Consider the following 26,617-nt stretch of genomic DNA (forward strand, 5'->3'; position numbering starts at 1 on the left):
CAATTTAGAGGTTATTTCAAAAGAGATTTTGAAAAATCAGTTGAGCTGAATAGAGCGAAGAAACTTTTGGGAAATTTGAAATTGAAATTTAGGACAATGATGATTTTGAAACAGCTTACTTAAAATAAACATAATGGTGTACAACTGCACAAGTTGAGTACATTTACTATTTGCTTAGTAAATGGTTATTTGATCGACTTTTAAATGATGTTGGTATGATTTATTTTGTCGCAAAAATGCCAACTTTAGCCCTTTATTTTGGTCATTGTGGTTGGTGTCACGTATGACTATGAACCTTTTCCGATTATCATTCATTCATTCATTTATTGTTCGAGCTGCTTAAAAAATGAAAACATAACTTTAAGATACTGAACTGCTACAACCCATCGAAATACGATGGCCCAACGAGAAAGTGGTCTATATCTACAGCTGAGTTGAGTATGAACCTTGCCTCAGGCATTTTGTACCACTGAAACTCAAAAGGATGTTTTTGTGTGTACTTACTGTAGGAGGGCACACTGTAGCCTTGCGTGTGATGCGTGTAAGGGGCGTAGGGTCCGGCAGCCTGGAGGGTGGGGCTGTACTGGGTCTGTCCGTACGCCGCCATGATGCCGTCCCCCATAAAATGAGCCTGCAAAAGGACAAATGCAACGATAGTACTTTCAGTGGCAAGTAGTGACAACTGGGCCTGTCGCCCTCTTTCGTACCTCCAAATGATCAACAAACTTTGCCGCATTAAAAAGAAGCTTTGAAATTTCACATCAGCCATCTGTCTAAGATACCCGCTTCTGATTGGGGTTTATTTGGACAAATTCTCGTAAAATTTGATCCAAGTATGATCCTGTCATTTGCACAAATGGCTGCCTAAACCAAAACTTTGTGAATGAATTGGCAGGACTAAAACAAGAATGAATAAAACGATTCTATGATGATGATGTCATAGAAATCTCACCAGTTGAGGGTTTGAGGGAGTTTCCAATCAATGACAGCCCTGGGAAAGACAGTAGAGTCGCCTTAAAGTGACAGTAGCCTACTCTGAAAATTAACTTCAGCTACTTTAGTTGCATAACGTGTATTTTAAATTTCATCTATTACATAAAAAATAAACAAATACAATATAATAACTAATAAACAACTAAACAAACAAACAAATAGATTGATAGATAAATATATAAGGTTATTTACTAAAACAATATTTTTTTGGAGTAAGGTAATATAAATGCCTGATAAAATAATATTACTTAGCAAAAATATCAATCCGAAAATAAAGGCCTTTTTTAATATTAAATGAATGTATTCTGTTTTAATATTCAATTTTGTCTCTTTCATAATGAGCAAATAAAATCAAATACAATTTGGGGCCTATGCTTGTCAAGCGAGGTCTCACCTGTTTCTCAAGAAAGAGCCTTGTCCACTTTTTCTGCTCTTCGCACGGATCCTTGTCGAGTTCTGTCGTGTCCTCTTCAGCTCTCCTGTGGAGACAACAAAACAGAGCAGTCAGCACACGCCATCAGCACTCAACCGTACACGTGAATAACAATCGGTAAGTACCCGTACCGTCATGACACAACGTGCTACGAGTAGCACCAGTTGTGGATTGTCTTGGTGCCAGACGGTTGCCAGAAGGTGTCAAATATGTGCGCGGGTAAAACAAGCTGTGCCACTTACAAGAAATAACGTAAAAGGATGGGGAAATCCTATATTTAAACTGCAATCCAAATCCAGACTGGCAGCACTGATATTTGAAAACTATCAATCACGTGTTGTCTACTGCCTCATTGCACTCAGACATAAAAATGTTACAAAGGATTTGATGCTGAGAGAAATGCTTCATTTAATCAGTTTGTCATAAATTCCCCACAGTAAATCAAATTATCTTTCCCCATTGAAATGAATGGGAATTTGGGGTTTAAGGAAAACCGATTTAAATCACAAAAAACATTTTGATTTCAGCAAATTGAATAGAATTGTTACATTTTAAAGTGTAACATCCTGAAATCGTATCGCACGCTGTGTATTAACAAAAGTATCGAATTGTCTTTTATGAAAACGAAATCCGTTGTTGTTTTTCTGAATGTAATTAAGTTAAATAGTTTGTGCTTTGGAAAGCTTTTGCATGTTGTTACATATTAATAAACATCAAATCAAATCGAATTTTACTTAGAACAATTTTAAACGTTAAAAGACAATGTGCTGTAACACAAAGATAAAAATAATCAATAGAGAGAGGAGGGAAAGGAAAAAAAACCCCAAAAGCATAAGGAAATCCACGCCTCCCATCAAACATGTGTAAGCACATGCGAATATGTGACCACACCCACCCAAATTTACACGAACACACACATCACTTATTAAGTGACGGTGTTGTCACCTGGCAAGGTACTAAGGATCGAGATGAGGAAAGGAATTTGAGTGAGCAATCTGCAGCGAAGCTATAGTCCACAATCACAGAGGACGCCACCACAGCAACCAACCCGATCGGGCAGACCTTACCAAAAAATTGGTTAGAGAATTGAATGCATTCAACTCAAGTGTTGTATTGCATAAAAACTGAGTAATTGCATTTGTTCTCCACATCAAGTACATGCCGTCTGTTTTGTCAAACAAATTGTGACTCTTATCGCCTTTTTTGAGGTATACTCTCAGTTGGATGCGTGTGTCCTGAGTATCCAGACTGCAGCTCTATCGAAAATATATCCGATATCCGATTTATATCGGCATGCAAAAGAGGTCTGGGTCGGGCTTGTTAAAAATTTGAGTTGTACTGTTTACATTGTAAGATAAAAATCACACGCATCTTGTATGGGCAAAAACCAATCGGAATTAACCAGCAGTGTGAACGCAGTTCAAATGTACTACTTTCCTATTTGAACATGGCTTTTGACTACATTCTGTTGCATTTTAGGGAATTTCAAAAAAGCAAAAAAACATGACAAAGTGAATTTTTCTGTGAATAGTTGGGGATAGGGTAGCCAGAAAAAGAAACATGAAAAGGTGCATTTGACAATATTAAGCACAAATATGGGGGAAATTGCTGTAAATCGAGGACACCCCTGAACATGTCGTCAGACTCAAGAATAACCCTGGGAAGGTCCCACTTCCCAATAATACAAAGTGAAAGGGACGTTCTGCTCAGAAACCTCTTGACATCAGCTGCATCCTTTTGCACCCAAACACACACACACGCATAAAATGTGAGTGTGTGATACTGAAGACGCTGCCTGGTTATGGGCCAGTCCTGCGAAAAACCGAGTAGAAGCTCAGCGGCGATATGGACTGCAGCAAAAGGATGAAACTGAAGTTAAAACAAACCCAGCATAGCTGTGGTGAGGCATAGTGGAGGTTACGGGGGTCTCCAGGGGCTACAAGGTCAAGTCCCGCAATGCTTCACGTGCGTCTCACGCTTCTGCTTGACCAATTCCTACATAGAGGCAAATCATGTCACGTGACGCCGCAGCATTGAGGCGATTATGATGCAAGTCTAGTGGGCTGTGACTTGAGAGTGCTCCAATTTACGAGTTTTTTTCAACTCGTGAGCTGTCTCTTGCTTTGAGTTACAAGCCAAAATTTGCAAGTTTCAGAAGCACCACCACTAGAGTGAATTGGGGAACGAAAGGAATAATTAAGGCAATGGTGATGCTCTTGCAAGTCGGAAAACTGAGCCACAGACACTGATGCACTTTCAGCCATTTATTGAAATGGAAAAACTGGAAAATCACAAGTAGAAAATGAAAACACTCACAAGAAGCAAGGAACATTACTGAAATAACCACCCATCCTGACTAACTTCAGATCCAGATGTCACTCACCAAGCCACGCCCCTTGAAGGCATAAATCATCACAAATGTTGCTGTACGTGTGTAAGTTTCATCTAAATTAAACTTTATAAAACCAATTCATCTGTAATTGACTAGCACCAGTTCAGGGTGTACCCCGCCTTCTGCCCAAAGATGGCTGGCTACAGCACGCCCGCGATCCCCGTAAGGAAAAGCGGCTTGAATAATGGCTGGATGGAGGACCATTTTAGTTATTATGTCAGTACTATTCTTTCTTAAAACGTTTTTTTTTTCTTTTGGCCTGGAACGGACTTCAAAAAGCAAATTTTCTATATGCTGGAGCCGATCACCTGTCAATCACAGGCTTATGTTTAAACTATTCCACTGCTCAGCTCCGGGCCTAAAAATTTAACCATTTTAGTCAGCCAAGTCTGCCGTGGGGAGCAATTATTCATTCAGCTTTTACTATGTTTACAGTGTCAGCGTGTGTGTGCATGCGCGCGTGTGTGTGCTGAGTCAGCTCCTCCCCAAATGGCAACATGCCTCAGTGACCCCTGCGATACTCTGACCTTTTTTATTGAAGCGTCTCCATCAAGCGGCCTGACAAGGTGAACCCGCCGTATGCCATATGGAAGCCCACCTGGAAGCCTCCATTTGGACAGACTGCCCTAATGTTGGGGCGATGTTGGGGAGGTGAAGGTGCGTGTGTTCCCTAACATGCACAGAGCCTTTCTTTATTTGCCTGATACAATGAACATGGGCCAACATGAGCATTTTACTCCATTGTGGAAACTGCCCACAGCTGTTGCCCACTGTTTTCTTTGAAGCACCCAGCTGATGGCACTTCAGCGGTACCTTGATTTATGAGTGCACCAACTTGGGAATTCTTCAAGTTCTGAGCCTTGCTTTGGGGTTGTGATTTCTTTCTTTTTTTTTTTTTTTAAACAATCCTCATCCTTGGCTTTGTTTGACGAAAGGCCACTAGCTTAATACTAACACATTAACACACATTTACAACAGTGCAATATTGCATTCAAACAAGGTATGTAGCAATAATCACAGACACATTCTTTATATTTTTTTTGCTTGGCAAAGACAACGAATATCACTGAAGTCAGATATGAAAATCTTTCTTATTCATCATGAGATCTATTAATGGCTTTCGGCAAAATTCTTGTACATTTCTCATTAGATCAGAATATTTTAGTACTCCCAAATCACCACTTTTCAGAAGATGCCGAAAACAGCATGTTTGTTCAACCATTAACATCGCATTGTCAAAGCGCGCAAGCCATTTTCAACACTTTAGATTGTTCAATAATTTGTAAAATAAATAAATCAATTAATTAAACGAAATAACGGTCACTCATGCCAGCTACCAGTAATATAGATTTGAGAAAAATATGTTCCACACTGTGTCATGGGCGGTTTTCGCCTATGTATCTATAATATGTATTTATTATACTGCCCCCAAGTGGCCAAGGCAAAAACACCAGCAGCAGTGCAATGTCCATTGAATTGACACAAATAATGTTAAAAAACAAAAACTGTTCAATTCTTCACATTTTATCGAATTACATGCTAAAATGCTAAAGTGTGCTATTTTATTATTTAAAAAATATATATAAAATGTGGAGGTGTTTTTCTGAGGGAGCTCGGACAGAATCACCAAAACCTTCATTCATTTCAATGGGGACACAAATATGGAAACATCATGGAATTAATTCAACTAATATGAAAGGAACAAGTAAATAAAAACTACCAGACACTTCATTAGGTACATCCACACATATCGACAATTTGTTACTGGCAAATGGTGCTTATTGTCAGAATAATATTCAACACAGCCCGTAGAAAAAAGTTGCAAGAAAATCTTATGTTTTGAAGGATGGCAAATTGTTTTCAAATAAAAAAAATGTACAAAAAAAAAATCACAGTTTATTATTTAAATGTTCTAATACAAATGTTCTTAAACAAAAAAAATACGACAAAAGCAAAAATGATTAAAAATTATAGCTAGCACACTAATAACTTTTTGCTTTATCACTGATAACACCAAGTGGAAATATATTCTGAATTCAGACTTTTTGTTATTGTTGTATGTTTAAAATTATTGCAGGTATTAACTTACTAAATTGGTTTAACTGAAATAGATAAAATTATGTAAACTGATATAAAATGCAATGTCTTTTTTTAAGTGTGGATGGGATTGAATAAGGACTATTTTGTGGGAATTTATTGGCGAAAACTAAAAAAAATGCATCGAGTAATTCTCAACTAACAACAACCAACAGAATGAGCTGAACATTTTGAATTTCACGTAGAAATGAGGTGACCCTGTTTTGTTGAATATGACATTGGGAATAAATTGAGATTTTTTTTGTAGGAATCTTTATGCCGGGGAGTGTTGATTTTTTTGGAAAATTAGAATTTGTATCTGGTGAATTGACCGAGCTGAACATTTTGAATTTCAAATATAAACGGCATGAATCTATCTATTTGAATGAAATTGGATTTTATAGGGGTGTGTGGATATTTTAATGTTGAAAATGTTGATTTTATGGAAAACTGGATTGCTGGATGTGCAATTGGGAATATAGGAGGATATTTTTCGGGGGGGGGGTGAAAATGTTGAATTTCAGGAAAACTGTGAACATTTGGAATGAGAAAATGAATACGCCCCATGGGGTGTTTTTTTGGAATACTTTGAAATTGGAATGATGTGACTCAAATGTATTATGTGGAAGAAGTAGCATGTAAAAAAACTATAAAGAATAATTGAAACAAGTTTAACATAATAGAAATAACATAGTTGTCAACCTTCAAATGATAAATAAAAATACGGTACTGAGTTCATTGTTATGAAACTCGCCGATAACATTTACATTGTTTCAATTTGTGAATTGTCAATTTTATTACTACACTTGCATCAGATTTCTGCATGCACACTATGCACAAGACTTGATTTCTTAACAGGTAAATATGCCACGACTAAAAGGTGAGTTAGACACAACAGATCCTTTTTGTTTTATTAGGAAGTCTTGCAAATAAGAGTGACAAACTAAGCGCAAATTATTTTTCCAGTGACATTATCATTCAACTAATAATTGAATTTCCTTTTTCTATTAATGTACTAATTGAAATGTCTACAAGGAGGGTTGTTTTTGTGCTGAGCCTCAATTTAAAAGGAGAAATTTGATTTTTCAAACTGTAAGGAGGAAATCTTTAACACACAAAGGAGAAAATAACAAGCACTGAATGTCAAATGCACACTAAAAAGGGGTGAAAAAAAGAAGTACACGTTAGACTATTTTGCAGGGCCACTGTCCTCTAAGTTTTAAGTCTAAGTTAACACAATGCACCATTATATTTGAGTAGGAATCAGAAAAAAAGTTTGTTAGCGCTTACCGTTATTTTAATGAGCTAATTGTTTTTCGTTTGTCAAATCGGTTTTATTATTTATGTTGAATTGTTGTAATTGTCACTTCAACAAATTACAGAGCAAGTGTGACACAAATTGGCAACAAAATCGTAGTAAATGATCCAAATAAAAATTTTTTGGGTGTTATTCTATACACGCATCGACACCTGACCGCAGTCCCAGTGAGTGACAGTCGGCGAGTTTATTGACAACAAACGGCGAGAGGGAAAATTTGAGCAACCAGCTGGAGAGGCGACAAATCCCTCGACTCGCAACTTTTTGCGAAAGCGAGCCAAGCGGGCGGTGCGCGCCTCGCTAATGCCTTTCACCGCGACGACAGATGCACGCACAGGCTCTCGGAAAGACGGGCCCACTCGGACGGGATCCAATAAATCTTTGGCAAAGAGCTGAACCTGCTGCAGACCCGTGTAACTTTACCTCACATACACGGTGGCCTCCCCCTGCACCCCCATTTTCACTTGACTAACTCCTGCAGCCACCCCCCCCCCCGCACCCACTAATGACGAGCACTTTTTTTTTTAAACAAAACCCCACTTTATCTCTTTCTATCTAAAGTACGACATCACGTTTAAAAGCAATGCAAGTTGATTTGTGCAGCAGCATTTATACATAAGACAAATATCCAAAGTGCTTTACAAAAGTAAAGAAGTAATGATTGACATCAAAATGAAATGAAAGGATGAACATCAAGAGAGAATGCCATTCGAGCAAGATAAAACAAAGTGCTGTCAAAATTAAAGCGTTAACTTTGGATATTAATTTTCATTTTAAAAGTGTTTAAAAAAATAACTGTTTTGTTTACTTCCTGTGGCAGCTGACCAATGCTCACTTTGCAGCCAAACTTAGAGGAGAGCCACTGGGGCAAAGTCAGACAAAGACGGACTTTTATGCAGTTTTACTTTAAACAGACGCTGACAGGTCGTTGGAGAAATCCAAAATAATTCGGTCGGGTTGCAAAGCCAAATTGAAATACCATTTTAGTTGAACGTCTTTGCTGTATCGTTCAAGAGTTGAATTTTACAGGAAAAAAATCATTTTCAGGGATCAAAGAAAGTTATTAAAACAGACTTTGATTCAAAATATACAAAAAAAAATATTTCCACATTAATTCCAAGATTTTACTCAAGTAAGTATATTACAAACTGTGCAGAAATTTTTTTTTGAAAAATTTGATTAACTGCGACCAATTATGAAAATTTGTTGCAATTAATTGATAAAAAAAATAAATATACATTTTAATCGCTTAACAGCGCTAATACATTGTATAACGCCTGTGAGTTCAGTGTGCGTGTCTGGATGTGAGCAGTGGCTGACAGCAGGTCAAGCGTGACTTAAAAAAAAAGTTTCATTGTTGTCGTGGTGTTCAACAAAAGGCTGAAAGGTACATGTGACTCTCAATTCCCACATGCTAGGCATTACAATATAGATGGCGCAAGAAACAAGCATTACTTCTTCTCAGCTCACTTCAAGATAGTTCCTTGTCACCAATATCACACAAAATGGCCGGAAAATACTACTTTTGGCCAAACAAAGCTTCTAAACCCATTTTAACAACTTTCCTTGGCACCAAGATGCCACAATATGTCACAGAAGCTATACTTTCATTGAACTGGCCTTAGACGTGAGTTTCTCAAATTTGCAGTACTATTTTTTTTTTATTAAAAAAAAAACAAAAAAAAAAGAAAAAAACAAAAAAAACAACAACAGTTCAGTGCAGAATTAAATGAGCTATTCAGCAAGTTTTTAGCTCACCCAAAAGTTTATAAAACACAAACAAAATGTTTTAAATTGTTTGGTTCTGTTTCTGGAAACACTCAATAAGCGTGCACCCACACAGTCTGGATGTTAAGGTTATGTCCGGAATATATTTAGGTCCAAGACACCTCAGACCTTTGTAGGCTAACAGTCAGATTTTAAAAACTTAATCGCAGACAGCATGAAAATTTGCAAAATGATCAGAATTGTTAAATTTGGAAAATTTTCAATGGATTTAACATGAATGTATGGGAATAAACAGGAACGAACTTACAGAGCTTGTTGGCTCTTATACAGAAATTGTGAGTCAAATTTATTTTTGGAGTGGTATGGCTCATGTGGTAGACCTCCCGACGTATGTGGGTTCAATCCTCAAGCCTTGAAAGCATGTCGAAGTGTCCTTGAGCAAGCTACTAAACCTTCAGTTGCTCCTGAGGCTGCACCAGTAGTAGGTCGACGAATTGCCTTGTAGGTAAAAAAAAGCGCTCTTCCTTTTTTGCAATGATGTCTGCTTATGAAAAAACATTCTTAGGCATTAAATTATGGTTCAGTCCCATTAAATATTTAATTTGCACTTTGGAATATATCCCATATTAGCCAGTATAAATGCTCATCAAAATTTAAAAGAAGCTTTCTGGAAATAAATAGTGAAATCAAGCCTTTTTTGTGTTTGGCACACTCACAGAAAAGGATCCACCTACACCCTCGTGGAAGACCATGCTTCACCAGGACCAGAGGGGTCAGTGATAGTGGTGGCAGACCAGCTGGCAGCCCCCCCTAAACTCAACCCCCGCCCCCATACGCCCTCAACAGCAGTGTAGAGAGGTTGTAAGAGTGTGCTGACCCCAGTCAGATGGTGGTCCCACTACCAGGTGAGCAACATCTGGTGCACTCGGATGGCGACGGAGGTTGCACGTCTACTTGAATGCTTTCCGGAATCCACTTAGATGCACACGCACACGCACGCGCACCCCCCCCCCCCCACACACACACACTACATTATTAACCCCACTGCTAATAATCCGGGGAAAAAAACTGAAGCACTGACAGACTGAATAAGGACCAATTACAGTGATTCCCCTGTTCACGGTGGGAGATAATTTGAAGACCCAGCTGCAAAAGGTGAAAATCTGCTTCATAGACACCAACTATATATATATATATATATATATATATATATATATATATATATATGTATATATATATATATAATATAGCCGTCCAACAGAAAATTTTCAGAGAGTATGTCATAAAAATGGACAAAAAAATGTAACATTTCATGAGCCTGACAGCACTATTGCATAAGTCCTTTTTGAACGCTTCTGGAGAAAAAAGGAAAAAAAAAAAGCACAAAAAAAAAACATATATATTTTTTTCTATTAATATTGTGACAGTCAGTTAAAAATGATTTGGGCCATTAGGCTATTAGGCAAACCATCTATTTCACAGTCTTAAAAGACCCCCTGCACATGCCGTAGTCACTTTGAAACACATTTCTACATAACTTATGTTTAACAAAAAAATATACAAGAAAAACAAATTTGCATAATGCTCATTTAAAGCATTTAATGTGTGTGTGTTTTGGCTGTGCCCACTGTAAAGATGTACGTTTGTAAAAATTGTGATGTAAGTGGCAAATGTAGTGTTGTTTAAAACATTCTTATTTGATTTATAGGTTGATAAGAAGTCTGTTGATGGTGTGGAATTCATTTATCATTTGAAAAAAAAAATAATTTGGAACAGCTTTCGTTGCTCTAAAATATAAATGCAAATGTTATTTACATTGCAGAATAACAATCAATTTTTTGGTTCATATATTTTTATCATAAATACAATTTGAAGCAATACCCATCTAAATTTTAAAATTACAGTGTGTGTGTATTCAATAAGACAATATATAACAATATTTTCTTTTTCCACACTTATAATTGAATGTTCGTTTGAAGAGTAGCATCCAGAGGAGCCACAAGGTTTTGAGCCAATTAGAAATCAAATTGGAATTACTTTTATGCACATATCATATTTAACGTGTATCAATAATTTATCACCAGAGAAAACGCACTGCTGGAGCAACATTTGATAATTATACACGCATAAATGCTTAAAGGAGAGACTATAAAATTCAAGAAGGAAAAACAGTTGAAAAATGCTGAAGCAAAATTCCGACACCTAACTAAATACTCCCGCAGCCGCAACCGCTATTACATTTCAGTGGAAAGTAAAGATTATTATCTGTACATTGTGGGGAGGGGAAAAAAATGGCTGTTTGCAAAGGCAGTGCTGCGATGTGTGTGGCGACATGGATCGGAGGGACGGTTGTCTTCTGATGACAGCATTGCCTGTCACATTCAACTTTTAAAATGGATGCATTCATTTTTGAAAAGTAGCACGATACATTATCTTGTTTCATCATACCATGGATGGTTTTCCCACTTGTTGGTCTATTGCCATTTATGCCACAGATATGAATAAAGCACTTACATACGACAGCGTTCTTTCGCAGCTAGGTGCCTACGTGGCAGCCATGTTGGTGGGTGCAAAGGAAACATCACAGGCAATGCATGGACATTGAAAAAAAACAATTACAAGGTGCTTATTTCTTAAGCAATTTTCATGAGGTTTATTCTTTTTGTCAGTGAGAAAGTGTGTTTATTATGCAAACCATTTGGAAAAAAAAAAGCACCCCCAAAAAGATTCTCACCTAATAAACGTTATTCCCAGTTTCCTTGTTACACTGTTATAAATGGGGAGTGATCTTTACTTGAAAAATCCTGGGAAAGTTTTTTCAGTCAGATATTTTCAGTAAAATTTACAAGAAGCGTTTTTGAGTACATTTTACAAGTTCATTAAATTTAAAAAGTCACTCCAGGGTTGAACCCACTTTATGTTTTGTACACACATTTCATGCACAAAGGAGCCCAGTGCGGTAGAGGATCGAACCCATAACCTCAATGCTGGGAAACGGCCACTCTACACCTGATCCCTGCTACTGCTAGTATATTATTGGTGTCGTGCAAACCTCGGAATCCTACCTCCAAAGCGACAAAGTTTTTGGCCTCCTTTTGGGCATATTTGAAATGGGCCCATCGCATTGATTAACCTTGTGTGAAATGAGCCATGTGAAAAAGTAATAGCTAACGTCCCTTGAGTGGCTTTTTTTTAACTCAATAAACTAAAATAAAAATTTGCTCAAAAACTCTCCTTGTAAAATTTAATTAGAATGTCAGAGTAAAAAAAAACTTTACTAGATTTTTTCAAGTAAAATATCAGTCCTTGTTTTTTACAGTGTGTGATTGTACATCGTTGTGTGCAGCACAATGTAGACTTCTTGTTATTTTGGCTTTCGTGTCATCCACAAACGTGACATGCGCCAACACTTTGACCTCACAAGCTCAGCGTCGCCGTAAGTGGGCAGCTATAAAGGGGCGTGTCTTATCTACTTATTGTTCATATCTAGGGTTAGCACTCTGAAATCACTACACCAACCTCTCTCCTACTGGATGCACGGTCTAATGTCAAAGCAATGACAGAGCAGACACTGTTTTGATATTATTTTCTGTTTCTAGGACAAAAATGCCGCAGTGTGTATGACACACATATTTCTGTATATAAGTCAGTGTGTCTGACGCACAACCAACCGGAAATACACAAGTAGAGGTAAACAAACAGGTCGAAACTCAGAAGCAGCTCAGCGCCACACTTTTGTAGCGAGGAGAAAAACGACTATATTAGTGTAGTGAAAGACATAAATATAATGTCTTTTATTGAAAAGATGACGTTTGTGCATCACGTTCAGTTGGAGATATTCCAATTAATCACAATTATCACACGTACGGGAGTAAAATTGACCGCTCATGCATGTAAACAGGTTATCATGCATGTTTTATAAACTGGAATAGTCTTGGAGTTTTATGATCGCGCTCACATAGCTCACACAGAAAAATAGGTTTGTAGATGCCACGCTCCACCCTGATAAATGCAGAGTAAAAAGACTTTATACAGACAGACACACACTCTGCATGTGTCTTGACCCCCCTGTCAAAACGCTGAAAATGACTCACTGAACAACTGTTTTTTATAAAGCCCAGGTTAAAAACCTCAGTTTAAAAAAAAAAAATAATAATAATAATTACGATGACGGTAGCTTTTAATCATGTGGTAATGTTATTTGGCTGAGATGATGAAGATGTGATGATTATAGTAATGTAATACAAATTGAACACCTACTTGGAGTCACTGAAATTAAACATATTTAAATAACAATTACATAACAATAACATTTAGGACTTCTTGGATGTCACCAAATTACTAAAACCAGATTTGCGTTGTGTGTGGAACTATATGCTTGACTCGAATGCAACAAGTGCATACTGACGCTTTTCACACAGTAAGTGAGAAATGGCTAAAGAATTTAAAAAAAAAAACAAAAAACAAAAAAAAAACAGCAGCAACCATCATGCTTTTCCCAAATATTATCTTAACTCCAATGTCTGTGTATCATTTACCACATTTACAGAACCGGCCCTGTTTACTTTAATACAAGACATGAATCAAAGTGCACTGTGGCTGACATCTGATCTCTTTACGATACGTTTCACACACTTAAAGCCGGGGCTGTCAGACCGACTGTGAACTGTTCTCTAACACCAGGGCTGTGTTGGGAATCGCTCTCTATGCACTATCGAGAAGAAAAGTGTTCCGAAACGACTGTAATTTTTACTTGACTTATTAGTGAAACAGTTCTCCATAAATCGGGAGTAGGGAATGAGTGAAGAATTCTGCTCAGCTAATTACTATAAAGTGGTACCTTGACTTAAGAGTCACTTCATTCCATGACCTTGCTCGTCACTCAAGGCAAGTCAAGGAAGTTGTATTGGTCATTCCTGACTTAGTCTGTAGTAACTTTGGGCTTTCTCAGATTGTCGTAAGCAAAACATTTCCACACCGCACTCTGTGCCTCATGGTGATGCGTTTCGCTGCCTGAAGCCGACTGTCAATAGCTGCAGCTCTACTCATAACACAAAACAAAAAAAAAAAAAATAAATAAAAACAGACTGGGTGATTCTATGTTACTCTAAAACCTCATAAATTGGGGCATTCTTAAGTCAAGTTACCACTTTATAGTAATTAGGGTGGAACGACTGTACGATGCAGCGATGAGTCACGCCGATTCGATGCAGCGAGTCATATTTGCAAAGTGAGATGTAAAAGAAATGAGGAAGAGAGAGCTCCCTATGAAAATATTTATCATTCCACAAAGGGTTGGCTTACAGAGGGGTTTGGAATTAATTTGTGTTTTCTTGGGGGGATGGCGGGGCTAAAGGGGCTGGGGTGACGGGATGTCTTACAGGATGGGGAATTCTCAGTGCAGCAGACTTTTTCGGGGCTTATTCACAATTTATTAGAGCCAGTAATAAGAACCGTGAAGGGTTATGGAGGGTTTTGGGGGTGGGGTGAGGTGAGGTTAGGTGGTGTGTGTGGCGGGAGGAGGCGCAAGGGGCGGTTGGTGATTGGTGAAGGGGGGCATCCCGCTGCAGAGTCCATAAACTTGAGGCCTGATGTTATTAGGAGACAAACCACAGCGCTAAATCAAACAGCGGCTGCGTACTAACACCTTCAGCCTTCAGTATTTGCACACCTTACACCCCCCCATACCCACACACACCCACGCACACACACGCAAACACCCGCACCAGCACCACTATCGTGTGCGTGTGTGCATTTGTGTGTGAGTTGGTGAGCGTGTGCCTGTGTGTCAAACGGGTATTCAAGGAGGTTTAATGTTTGAGCATCTGTCACGAATGTGATACTACAACTGCTTATGGAAAGCCGTTTCACCATTTATCCTGTATTAGTTTCAGGTCCATGCACGAGTACACACTTTGCACTTACTAGTAAGACAATTCAGCGCACAAACAAAACCACTGTGCCTTACAAGTCAAGTATTTTCCGCGACTGCCTTCCACAATGCGCACTATTGAATGACTGCTACTTGTGAGACAAAATTGAACATTAGTTGACAACTGCATGTTACTAATACTTCGAGTGACATTAAATATTTTACTAGTTTACATCTAGCACTCCACTAGTAGCAATGAAAGTGCATGGATGTCAACTAACCTCATTAGCGACATACTTGTAAGATTGTTCTACTAGTGTGCGTAAATGTCATGCAGAAGTGGAAAAAAAAGTACTTGTTCGACAGTAATTCCAGCGGTGCACCGTAGTCATTTTACTAGTGCGCTAAATTATCTTATTTGTACGGACAACACATGTACTAGTTATGAATCTTAATATCAAGGATATTGCAAACTGTAAATGTTTAAATGTCGTTCCATGGTTGCTCCATTTTGAAACTCTCTAAAAAAAAAAACTGTATTTACGAACGGGGTAAGTAACAAAACAGTACATGATCTGCACATTCACATTTTTTTCCTGCATGCATATCCAATTTATTTATTTTAAAAAAATTGTAGTTGCATGCTTTTTGTTTTTTGGCAAGGAATAACAATAATGGAGTTGTTTTTACAAACTTTTAAGGGTAGTGATAACATCCAGTTTTGCTGTCGCAAAAGTGTTCTGTATCACACCACAAAAATTCAAATGAAGCTCTAATAATCTTCAGAAGTTCCTAACAACCCTATGTCCCTCTTGTGTGATAAGGCAATTAAAATACTGACACATTGCAACATGTTGCATTTAAACAAGATCTGTGCGGATGAAAGACACTGAAGATTACATTTAAAGGCAAAATCTGCATGAATGTAACATTAATAATTAGAGTGATTTATATGACATGCAAAAATTAGGGAAGATGGATAAATACAGGAATGCTGGTGAAAGCAGAGTGAGTGAGCTACCGGGGTTTGGTGACATGAAAATGTTTAGTGAGGCTCCCCTAATTTAGTTGATGAGGGTCCCTGGGTAAAGGCTGTGGGGTGTCTTATGTGTGGCCAAAAGTTGCTTGAGTACACGCTTGATCTCTTTCCTCCAACAAATTAAATAAATAAATTATATATATATATATATATATATATATATATATATATATATATATATATATATATTTATGTATTTATTTATTTATTTATTTTTTAAACTAATACGTTGATGGGTTACATTTTTAGGATACGTCCGAGGTTTTATTTGTTTTTCGGGTCAAATTAAATGCTCTGGTGGGATGTATGCGGTCGACAGGCCTTAGTTTACCCACCACTGAGACCGACTGAATTATTCTGGTGGGTGTGCACTTGATCCAAACCTTGGGGGGCAAGTAATTCATGTTAATTTCTATTATGCCGTTCAAATATTCCGAAAAAACTTTAAACGTTTACACACACACACGCACGCACCCCCCCACACTCACAGACAGTATATATATATATATATATATATATATATATATATATATATATATATATATATATATATATATATATATATATATATATATATATATATATATGTGTGTGTGTGTGTGTGTGTTTACATTTAGATTATTTAAAAAGTACAAACAGAATCAATACGGGTATAGGTAGTAAGAGGCAGTTATTTACAATAATGTTTTTGATTGATAAAATAGGCATTATTAACTAATAATAGTTAAAATAATTAACATATATAATAAAAAATAAAAAATAATTAACATATATATATTTATATATATATATATATATATATATATATATATATATATATATATATATATATATATATATATATATATATATATATATACATACATACATACGTACATACATATACATACATATATATTTGTTTATCCCTATGATGATAGTAATCATTTCTATAAACTTGATTTTTTGAGCTACCTGCTCTGTTGTGTGAAGTACTACATAAACTATATTTCTTACATTCTGATTTATAATGGTAGAAGCCGTTAATATTAACGTTGCCATTTTTGTTTAATTAATAATGCCATGAAAGGACCTTAGAAATGAGTTTTGAATTGAGCAATTGACACATGTACGCATGATAATTAATTTTGTGGTTTGCATACAAATGACTCAATAAATCCACAATTAAATCGGATTGCATTTTAAGACAAATTTGCGAATTTTAGGTGGGCCCCCGAAAGTGAAACGTCGTATTGAAATCAACACTTGTCGAAAAAGTTGAAAAATATTTAATGCAGATATTTTGGGCGCTTACCATCATTCTGCGCGAGGAGGTCGTGTGGAGCAAATCCGATTATCCATGTGCAAAAAAGGGAACTTTCAGAAACAACAACAAGAGTGGCGTGTCCGTGGGGAGGTAAACTGCAAAAGTGACAGCTTTCCACGCACTCCTTCGCCGAGTGTTCCTCGATCCACAGCCTGCGTGCGTTCAACGTGTTTGCTTTGGCCGAGGCTGCGAAGTCACGTTAAGTAAATGCACGCACGCGCTTATCTAGCTGCTCCTCCCTCTCTCGGTGCGCGCGCACTCGCCTCATCCTCATCCTCATCATCACCACTCTTTTCTTTCTTCTTCTCGTCCAATCTTTGTTTTGGATCTTTGTTTGGTTAACAGCTCTTCAGCATGCTTGTTTACACAAGCAAGAAGCTCTCCGTCCACACGCCAGATTGAAGGATTTGTTAGTCTGAGCTAAATAACTGCCAGCAAAGTGCGTGCACGAGGGTGCTAAAGTTCCTTTGGAAATTATTTATTTTTTTAATCCAGTGATAATGGTTAAAATAGTTCCCTTTACGTCGGAAATGCTGAAGAATATCTGTCATGGAAATGTCTTCTTATAAATGTGCTGCTAATTTTTATATTCTGCTCCAAATGTGTGTGTAATTCCCTCTATTAATGCAGCATTGTTCTAGAAAAGTGCTGTGGTTTCTATAATTAAAGATAAAGACAAAGATAAACTATAATAATGCTGTTTGACATCTAAATGTTATATTTTTCTGTATCAGTAGTACTGAGCAACAAAAATAATAATACCATATTCTGCTATAAAAATGTATTGCTATAGAAATTCTGTTTGTTGTCATGAAAATTATATCATTTGCCTTGGAAATACTATTGTTATATTAAGCTATTTAACCTGTTCTACAATAGTATTCTATACTTGTGCTGTAATTCAGATTTTGATCGAAATAATAAATCTGTAAATTTAAATATGTAAATTAAAACCAAATTCTGTAAATTCACCACTTTTAGCTAAGCTTGTTGTAACTAACCAAAGAAATGCTGCACTTTGCTAAAAATGTTCTGTAGTTTTTATGTATATCCATCTATCCATCAATTATCTATTCCGCTTCTCCTCACTAGGGTCGCGGGGGGCGCTGGAACCTATCCCAGCTATCTTCGGGCAGTAGGCGGGGGACACCCTGAATTGGTTGCCAGCCAATCGCAGGGCACACAGAGACAAACAACCATCCACGCTCACACTCAACCCTAGGGGCAATTTAGAGTGTCCATTCAACCTGCCATGCATGTTTTTGGAATGTGGGAGGAAACCGGAGTACCCAGAGGAAACCCACACAGGCACGGAGAGAACATGCAAACTCCACACAGGAACCCACGACCGCCTCTGTCTCTCACTGTGAGGCCACCGTGCTCACCGGTCGGCCACCGTGCCGCCCACTTTTATGTATATTTCACTCTAAATGTCTTGTTATATGCCATGGAAATGCTACATTGTACTATCAAAGTACAGATTTGTTTTACATTTTGCGGTAAAAAGTGCTGTAAGTTTGCCAGAAAATACTTTTCAGCTTTCCTTAACGTTCCAAGCCTTTTGTTGCGTCTTTCTCAGCCGACTCCAGCACACCCGTGACAGTACTGAGGATGAGCTGTGCAGAAAATGAATGAAAAGTCCCATAAAGAGTATATTCATAGGAAAATACATTTAAAACGCCTATTCAAAAATTTTATGTTGTGGCATTGACTATTACTGCCTCCTACAGGACTGGAGTGGTATAGTGTATCCTCAGTTTGTATTTACTTTGGAGTCACTCTGTGAAGTACCTCGTCGTACTAAATTGCTGTTAAAAGTTGTCAAATAATTTGACATTGATTTGATTGATTGCTTGCTTAGCTAATTTGCATTCAATTGAAGGGGAGAGCCTGGAGCCCATCACCTGCGCGCATGTAGGGAGATGTCAAACACTACTTGAGGTTACCAAAACAGTTCGCGCACACACAGTCCTCATCAAGGAAAAATTTGACAAGCTCATCCACTGTCTGTCATAAGTTCCTCCTCACGAGTGAGGAGACGTGACGCGGGTGTCGCCGCCCCTCGGTCGTGATTGTCCGATAGCACCGGTGGATAGGCCTTATTGTGTGCCTGTGTATTCTGTAATATGATCACCAATGTGCTGGACCTGCCAGAACTGACTCACAAGGAAGCAGAAGGGGGGACAACAGGATGGCTAACATCTCGGCACCTGTGGACACGGAGTCATGAGGGCACGCCTAAGGGCAGGGGGGTCCGAGCTACGGCAACGTCTGGCATCTAAGAGCACATCCTCAGAGGGGTATCGCTTTCAGTTGAAAATGAGAGGAAAAGGGAGAAAACAAAAGATAAGGGAATCCTCATGAATATCATCTTTGTCTTTAAGTGAGATTCAGCAAAAAAAGTGCACAGTTAGTGGACAACTGATATATTTTAGACTTACCGTTCGTTGAGATTTGCACTTGCAGGTGAGTTCGTGTTTTTATATGCCTTTTAAATCTACGTGTTCTTCTATAGTTGTTGCGGCTGCCAAGCGCCTTCAAATGCACATCACTGGCACCTACAGGACTGGAACGGAACAATTTCAATAACTCTTTAAATGGATCAAAGGAAAAATATAGAACTATGCTATGAACCGTCGACCAAGATAGTGTTTAGCATTGGCCAAAATAATTACACAACCACCAGTCACCAGATTAGCGTTGTTCAAATGTTTGTTTTTTTTCATCGGTCTGAGCATCCCCTTCTCTACTCCACTCCAAGCAACCCCTCTACATGTAGCTGCATGGAGGAAAAATTTCACGTTTGGTCTGAACCAAGTATAATAGCGCAAAATCTATCAACCTAACATGCATTACAATTAAAATAAACTTATTAAACTGTAACTAATAACTGAACAATAACTAATTTTACATTCAAAGCTTCCCAAGGGCCACCCAACGACCCATCACTGACCCTGAGGCTGAAAAATGCCAACAAAATAAGATTTTCTGGTATTTGCAGTTCAAACATGTCATCATCATCGCAATAGCAGCTTTGATGCGACGCCCGAGAGGAAATCTGGTCTGCTATAGTGTTGACTCGCACACTTGACACGTTTTCCAGAAGTCGTGTACAAAATGACACCAAATCAGGGAAAGTACCGCGTCCTAGACACTGGACGAGTTGGTGTGGGGCTCACAGGCCGATGGTGGAATGTGAGCAGGAGAAATAAAACCCGCCATTGTCTCGCTCTTCCTCCAATCGGCCATCTGTCGATCATTTTGGCAGCTGGCGGTTCAGCTGACACACAATGTGTCATGTACGTTCTCTGAGCAAAGACACACGCTCTTTGCGATTATTGTGTGGAAAGGCGCGGCAGGTTTAAACCAAGCAAGTTGTGTCAAGGTCACATAATTTTGACTAAGCCGAGTTTCACAGCAGAGACTCAGTAAAGCGAGGACAAGCGCATATAAACACGAGGGGAAGCGAATGTAACGTAATAGGTTACGCTGTTTAACACGGCGTTGGTCGAGGCAAACGTTAGAAAACCACAAATGGCACTCAACATAAGTAACGTGGTTTCATTGCCTCCACTCAACAATACTTCTACCCACAAAAAAAAAGGATCTTCTAATATCGCCTTGGGTGTCATTAAATATCTTTTGGGTTGTTGTCGGTCATCTTTGTATTTGATGATTTATGTTTTGACTTTTTTTCCATTTTGCTTTAATCCAGCTGTTTTTTACTCTATTGCAATCTTATTTTATGCATTTTCAAAACTAATTGTACAAATAAAAAAAATAACATGAGTTTTACTAGCAAGTATGAAACTGTCCTACTGTTCAGTTTTTAGTGTATTAAATAAGTGCTCTAAAGCACACATGTCTATCTAAATTGTTCCTTTATCTCAAGAAACAATGCAATTTTTTCACAATTCACTTGTTTTTGTGGCCTGATTGTGTCGAAATGCCCCAAAGATCAAGAATTACAACTATTTCACGTTTATTATGAGTATTTGGCTTTGAGATGGTGGTCCGATCTCATGCAATGTTTCGTGCAAACGAGCTTCTGTTCATCCAAAATTGCAAATCTGTTCATTTTAATTCAACAGGAATGATAGGGTGTATGCAGCCTTACTAGCCATTCTTAAAGCAGCATCTGCTGAAATGTTCAACACCCAATAGTGTGTGAGAGTATGTATTGCTGACAGTGCAGTAATATTGACACTATTGAGTGTTTGCATTAGCACTAATGAGTTTTCATGCCAACCTATGCCTCACTACCTGAAATACAACTTCACAAAATTTGAATTCAAAATATTTTATTTATTAAATCAATTTCAGACGGCTCATGAAAAACAGCAGTGAGGCAACATTTATGTTCTTTCATCATTAGCATTTGAAAACTGAAAACATGATGATGACAATTATATAATCAGGTCAGACACACCAATAACAGTGAATGCATCCTCATCAATTCTAAATGCAGATAATCATCAAAACCCTGAGTAATTGTTGACTGTTCTGCAAAGGATCACTCATTTAGCGCTCGAGAGGCACTGGATCCCTCTTCTGAAGCTGTCGTTTCTGTAGACATCATTACGTCAGCGATCCACACAGAACGGGAAACATGTTTATCTTTTTAGCTGGTCACCACAAAACCCTGCTCTGGCTCAACAGGAGTACTGAGCGTCTCTGCCTTTATTTTCTTTTTAAACAACTGGGCGTAACCTTGCACACAAAGTAGTGCCAACAAAATAATACAGTGGCAAACATCGCACTCAACAGTAATTTGTGGTCAAAAGAAATACCTCAACTTCATGAAGACATTAACAATTTTCCTGAAAGTAGGGAATTAAATTGCACTCCCGACATATACAAACATAATAAACTGGCATGGAGCTCAACAGTTTTTCACCCAGGAGATAGTAGCAACACTAGACATCACCTGGTTTGGACAGTGCAACATCTCCCTGCGTGAACATTGCCTTCATTTTGATACTTTGACAACAGGCCTCGTTGACCAAACGTTTCTATGGAGGACTGAAAGTGCCGAAATTAAATAATTAAATACACCATAATACATGTTTAAATAAAATTGTCATTAATTAATTAATTGTTTCATTCTGTCATTATATATGGAATTAAATAAATCAGATTAATAAATAAATGCAACATAAAATAATTAAATAAAAGTCATGAATTATTTATCAATTAAATATTGAATTACATAAATGTTTCATTAATTAATTAAATTACCAATGATAATATTTTTAAAAAATCAATATAATTAATTCTGCATTTAATTCATTAGTTCTGTATTTAATTAATTATTTCAAGGTCTCATTTTGCAGTGTTTCATGAATTTATTTTATCTGTCAAACTCGCCTATCAAAGTTTGGTGGGCAGGTTTTAACACCTGATTGGTTTGGCTGCTCATTAAATCAGGGCAAATCAATTCTAGAATAATGGTTTGATGCTAACCGAGTGCCCAGTGAAAATAGTCCCATACACTGAGTGACACTTTTCTCTACATTGGTTTGAATACTCAAGTAAAACAACTAAATGCAAGCCTGGGCAACTCAATCTTGGGAGCTCTTGAAAGTCCTCCAACATCGTAGCTGTCATGTTTCCAACCACTTCAAAGCAAGATTTGCATTTGTTAGACGGAACACGGAACACAGAACCCGATTGGCCATGTAGCCCATGTGACCATGTCACACGAAATACAACTATTGGCCAATCCGTTTTAAAAAATAGGAAATAGAAAAGGGCGGCACGGTGGACAACTGGTTAGCACGATGGCCTAACAGTTCAGAGCTCATGGGATCGATTCTGGCTCCGGCCTTCCTGTGAGGAATTTGCATGTTCTCCCCGTACTCCGGGTTCCTCCCACCAAAAACGTGAATGGAAGATTGATTGACCACTCTAAATTGCCCCTAGGTATGAGTGTGAACGCGGATGGTTGTTCCTCTATGTGTGCCCTGCGATTGGCTGGCAACCAGTTCAAGGTGTACCCCGCCGACTGCCCGAAGATAGCCGGGATAGGCTCCAGCACCCCTTGTGAGGAGAGGCGGTACACAAAAGGGATGGATGAAATGAAAAACTCAAGAGGAAACCAAGTCATGAGTGTTTTTCTTCTATCAAATACTATAATGTGAAAGTTTTGCCTACTTTAGGGAAGTTTTATTGATTGATGCTGAAGAAAATGTTCTCAACTATAACCAGAAAAAATCAATCATTCCGTATGGCCGTGGTTTTAGTTTCAAATAGACACTAGGGACGACTGCTGATGACCTCCCATTTTAACAATATAACATGACCTATAAAAGCATGCACAGTACAGTTTTTAGCATGCGTTGAAAATTATAGCTATGACGTTTCGGAAAAAAAAATCCACCCGTTGATGAGGTTAACCCCGAATTTATACATTTTACGAAATATATTACTATATGACAGTATTGTTATTATATTATAATTAATTTTATTATAAAAACCTGATGTGCTAGAGAAAGAATGAGGACAGAATGTTTACTGGCATTTCTGATTAAAAAAAAGAAACAAACAAATAATTATAATAAATAAAATTACAATTTGTGAAGCTGTATTGACCTGTGTTATTCTTGTTGTCTTTCCGTCGCTCATTCTCCTTTTATCCTTTGATACTCTTGTTCCTGTCCGCTGCTACTGTCCACAATTTTCCCACTGTGGTATGCATAAAGGACATATGGATTTCCCCACTCACTAGCAAGGTAACAATTCGGGTCATGGTATCCGTTGTACATGTCTACATTCCAAATTTTCAGGAAACGCAAGAAATGCTTTTTTTCATATTTTACATGGATATTAGTTCTGGAGCATAAATAGATCAATAACGTGAAGCTGCACACACATCCTCTACCCCCGCCGCCCTGCATCATGCTCTCACTCTGTGCCCCCTGTGTCTCAGGAATGTGGGAATGATTGCCTTAATTTTATAAAGCACACGGCTTCCTTTGGTTCAATTTTCACCCAAGCCATAAAAAAGGGAAAAAAAGAAGCAGTTGTAAGGTCAGCAAGAAGCCATCTGGTTTCGCCATCGCTGCAGCTTTAATGACCAGCTAATAAAAGTTCAATTTGAGAGAAATTACAACAGATGTTCGGGGATCGGAACACAGTCGGGTGAAACCTCAGCCTGCGGGAGCTGCCCCGCCGCTTTGATATACGGCCTAATATTACTAATGTTTCTCCACTTTATGGTATATTAAAGCGACACAACACAGTGCCCAGTGCGGGGGTCCCCAAAGATGACTGTTAAATATGAGATAGTAAAAGACACTATAGCTAGGCATATGGAGGAAACGCTAACGTTCAAACAACAGCAAAGATTTGTCTCATCTCAGTTATTTGTGCGACCTGCTGCAGTGCTGCGTTTTACCGCCGTATAAAATGTTCTTCTTCTTGCAAAATAAATACAACCTCAAAAACAGACATCAAGTTGAGTTACTCCTTGTCTAATAGCGTTTAGGCAATACTGAATGGCTCGCCGCCAAATTCATTCTTGGGCATTTTTTTTTTTTCAAAATAGTGTCAATTATTCTTCGCGATCAGTACGGCAGAGACATGAGCATGTATTGTTCAAAATCAACAGTGATGTGATGAAAGTCATTATTTTCAATATTTGTGCATTATTAGCCGCAACACTGTGTTGAGTTAGATGGAGTTTGCCCTGGTTTCTCACCACCAGTCCACTGATATGAATCGTTTAGAACTAGCCAAAGATCACGAGTCTAACGGCTACGCTCTTTAACGACCATCTTAATTTTGGACTCTCAAACCCTCTCAGACGTATCGAGAGTGTGTCGCCGTGTTGGCCGGACATTTGGGCGATCCACAGAACCTTATTCTCTGGCATCAGCAGCAGACAGGCGAGTTAAAAGAACTATGTAAATTGCCCAATTACAAGACCAAAAGTTGTGGTTAGCGTTTCGTCAAAGTCAAGCAATAAACGTTGATGTGCAATATTAAAGTTGACTCACTGACTAGTCCATTTATCAAGTCATCGGTTCAGCACCCAATAGCTACCAAAAATCCATCTATGTTCTAAAATCTTCCTTAAAACGCTTTCAATGTCACTAACAAGTATACTTTTAGTCTATTTTTCCAACGAGGATGGGGCGGGGAGCAGCTGACGCTACTCCACGGCAAATTTCAAACTTGGAAACAACTTTACTGATGAACAACCAAGAGTAGGTGACACGGTTGACCCTTGACCCATTTTAGATGTGAGATCAGCACAGATTGTGAGTACGCTGGGAAAAACAGCTGCATTTTGAGCAATCTACCTCGAATGCTGATTGCAAAAGAGAGGAAAAAGTCATAATCATGTTTTTTTTCCAAGTGAAAGGAGAGAATCCATCCATTCTTTCATTTGGTTGTTTGGTACACACGATAATCATAGACCACAATATCCTGTGGTCTCCAAAATGTCAAAATGCTCTAAACTGAGGTTGTGGGTGAGATGGAAAACAATCCAGCTGACTTTAGGCAAGAGGTAGGGTACACCATGGACTGGTGGCCAGCCACTCGCTGCGCATGGACTAACCTGCAGATTTTTGGAATGCAAGAGGAAGCTAGAGTACATGAGGAAAACCAATGCAAGCGCAAAGAAAACATACAAACTCCACACAGGGAGGTCAGAGCCAAGATTTGAAGCAAAGACTTGAGGAATATTGCGATTGTCAAAGTGTGAAAAAGGAAGACTATCCATTCACTCCCTGCTATTCACACAGTTTGCTTTTGGTATCTGCAATAAAGCAAGTGTAAGCGAGTCATCTGTCAGTTTCACTGGCGAACCGTGAGAAAGTGTTTGGACGGCTGCTTGACATGTTTCTCACCTGATGCAGGAAGTGTAATATGTGGGCAGTAAAACTTTAAAAGGAATGTTTGGCGCGGAAATATCCAATTGAACATCCTCGGGGCAGGTATTAATGTTTCTGTGTGTCTTTTCTCATGTCAGCCAGTGTGCAGGCTAGCTGTGTGAACCTCAGCAAGCATTCCTGCTTTCTGTACACAAAGTGTGAATCAACACACATTTGGACATGACGCTAACTCTTCACAGTTGGCATGGAAATAAACAGCGGAAATGCTGCGGATCTTTTTCTTCCCATTAATGACTGAAAAGCTGTCTTTACATGCTTGCAGGAAAGAGAGCAATAAAATTGAGAATTGACTTGACAATAGCTTGTACGCAAATAGTCAGCTCACTGCAAGAGCTCCCCATCCGTGATGGTGAAACCAAATAAAGGTCGTAAGGCTCTGCATGTTGTGAGACTGTCCTGGTTGACATTTGGGACATTGGCTGACCGCGGTGGTGGTGGTCCCTCTTTTTAAGAAAGGGGATCGGAGGAGAGTGTGTTCCAACTCCAGAGCGATCGCACTCCTAAGCTTTTTTGGTCAGGTCTATTCAGGAGTGCTGGAGAGGCGGGTCCATCGGTATGTT

General features: G+C 38.4%; 1 protein-coding gene across 5 annotated transcripts in view; it reads right to left on the reverse strand.

The window, feature by feature from the left end:
* Positions 1-17,321, reverse strand: part of eya2 (EYA transcriptional coactivator and phosphatase 2) — a 39,743-nt gene extending 22,422 nt beyond the window's left edge. For 2 of the 5 annotated variants that reach the window (XM_088308847.1, XM_088308842.1), the window contains exons 1-4: positions 17,146-17,321; positions 1,388-1,472; positions 953-991; positions 505-631 (exon numbers count right to left, since the gene is read on the reverse strand). In XM_088308847.1, the coding sequence (XP_088164973.1) occupies positions 505-622 (118 nt within the window). In that variant the 5' untranslated portion in view covers positions 623-631; positions 953-991; positions 1,388-1,472; positions 17,146-17,321. Of the gene's footprint in view, positions 1-504; positions 632-952; positions 992-1,387; positions 1,473-9,817; positions 9,877-17,145 lie in introns of those variants that run through there. The other 3 variants (XM_088308844.1, XM_088308843.1, XM_088308846.1) reach the window with 3 other exon arrangements.
* Between the last annotated feature and the right edge of the window lie 9,296 nt (positions 17,322-26,617).

Source organism: Idiotropiscis lumnitzeri, chromosome 11, assembly GCF_059441095.1.
Source record: "Idiotropiscis lumnitzeri isolate Australia: NSW breed Sydney's pygmy pipehorse chromosome 11, RoL_Ilum_1.0, whole genome shotgun sequence".
NCBI classification, from domain to species: domain Eukaryota; kingdom Metazoa; phylum Chordata; class Actinopteri; order Syngnathiformes; family Syngnathidae; genus Idiotropiscis; species Idiotropiscis lumnitzeri.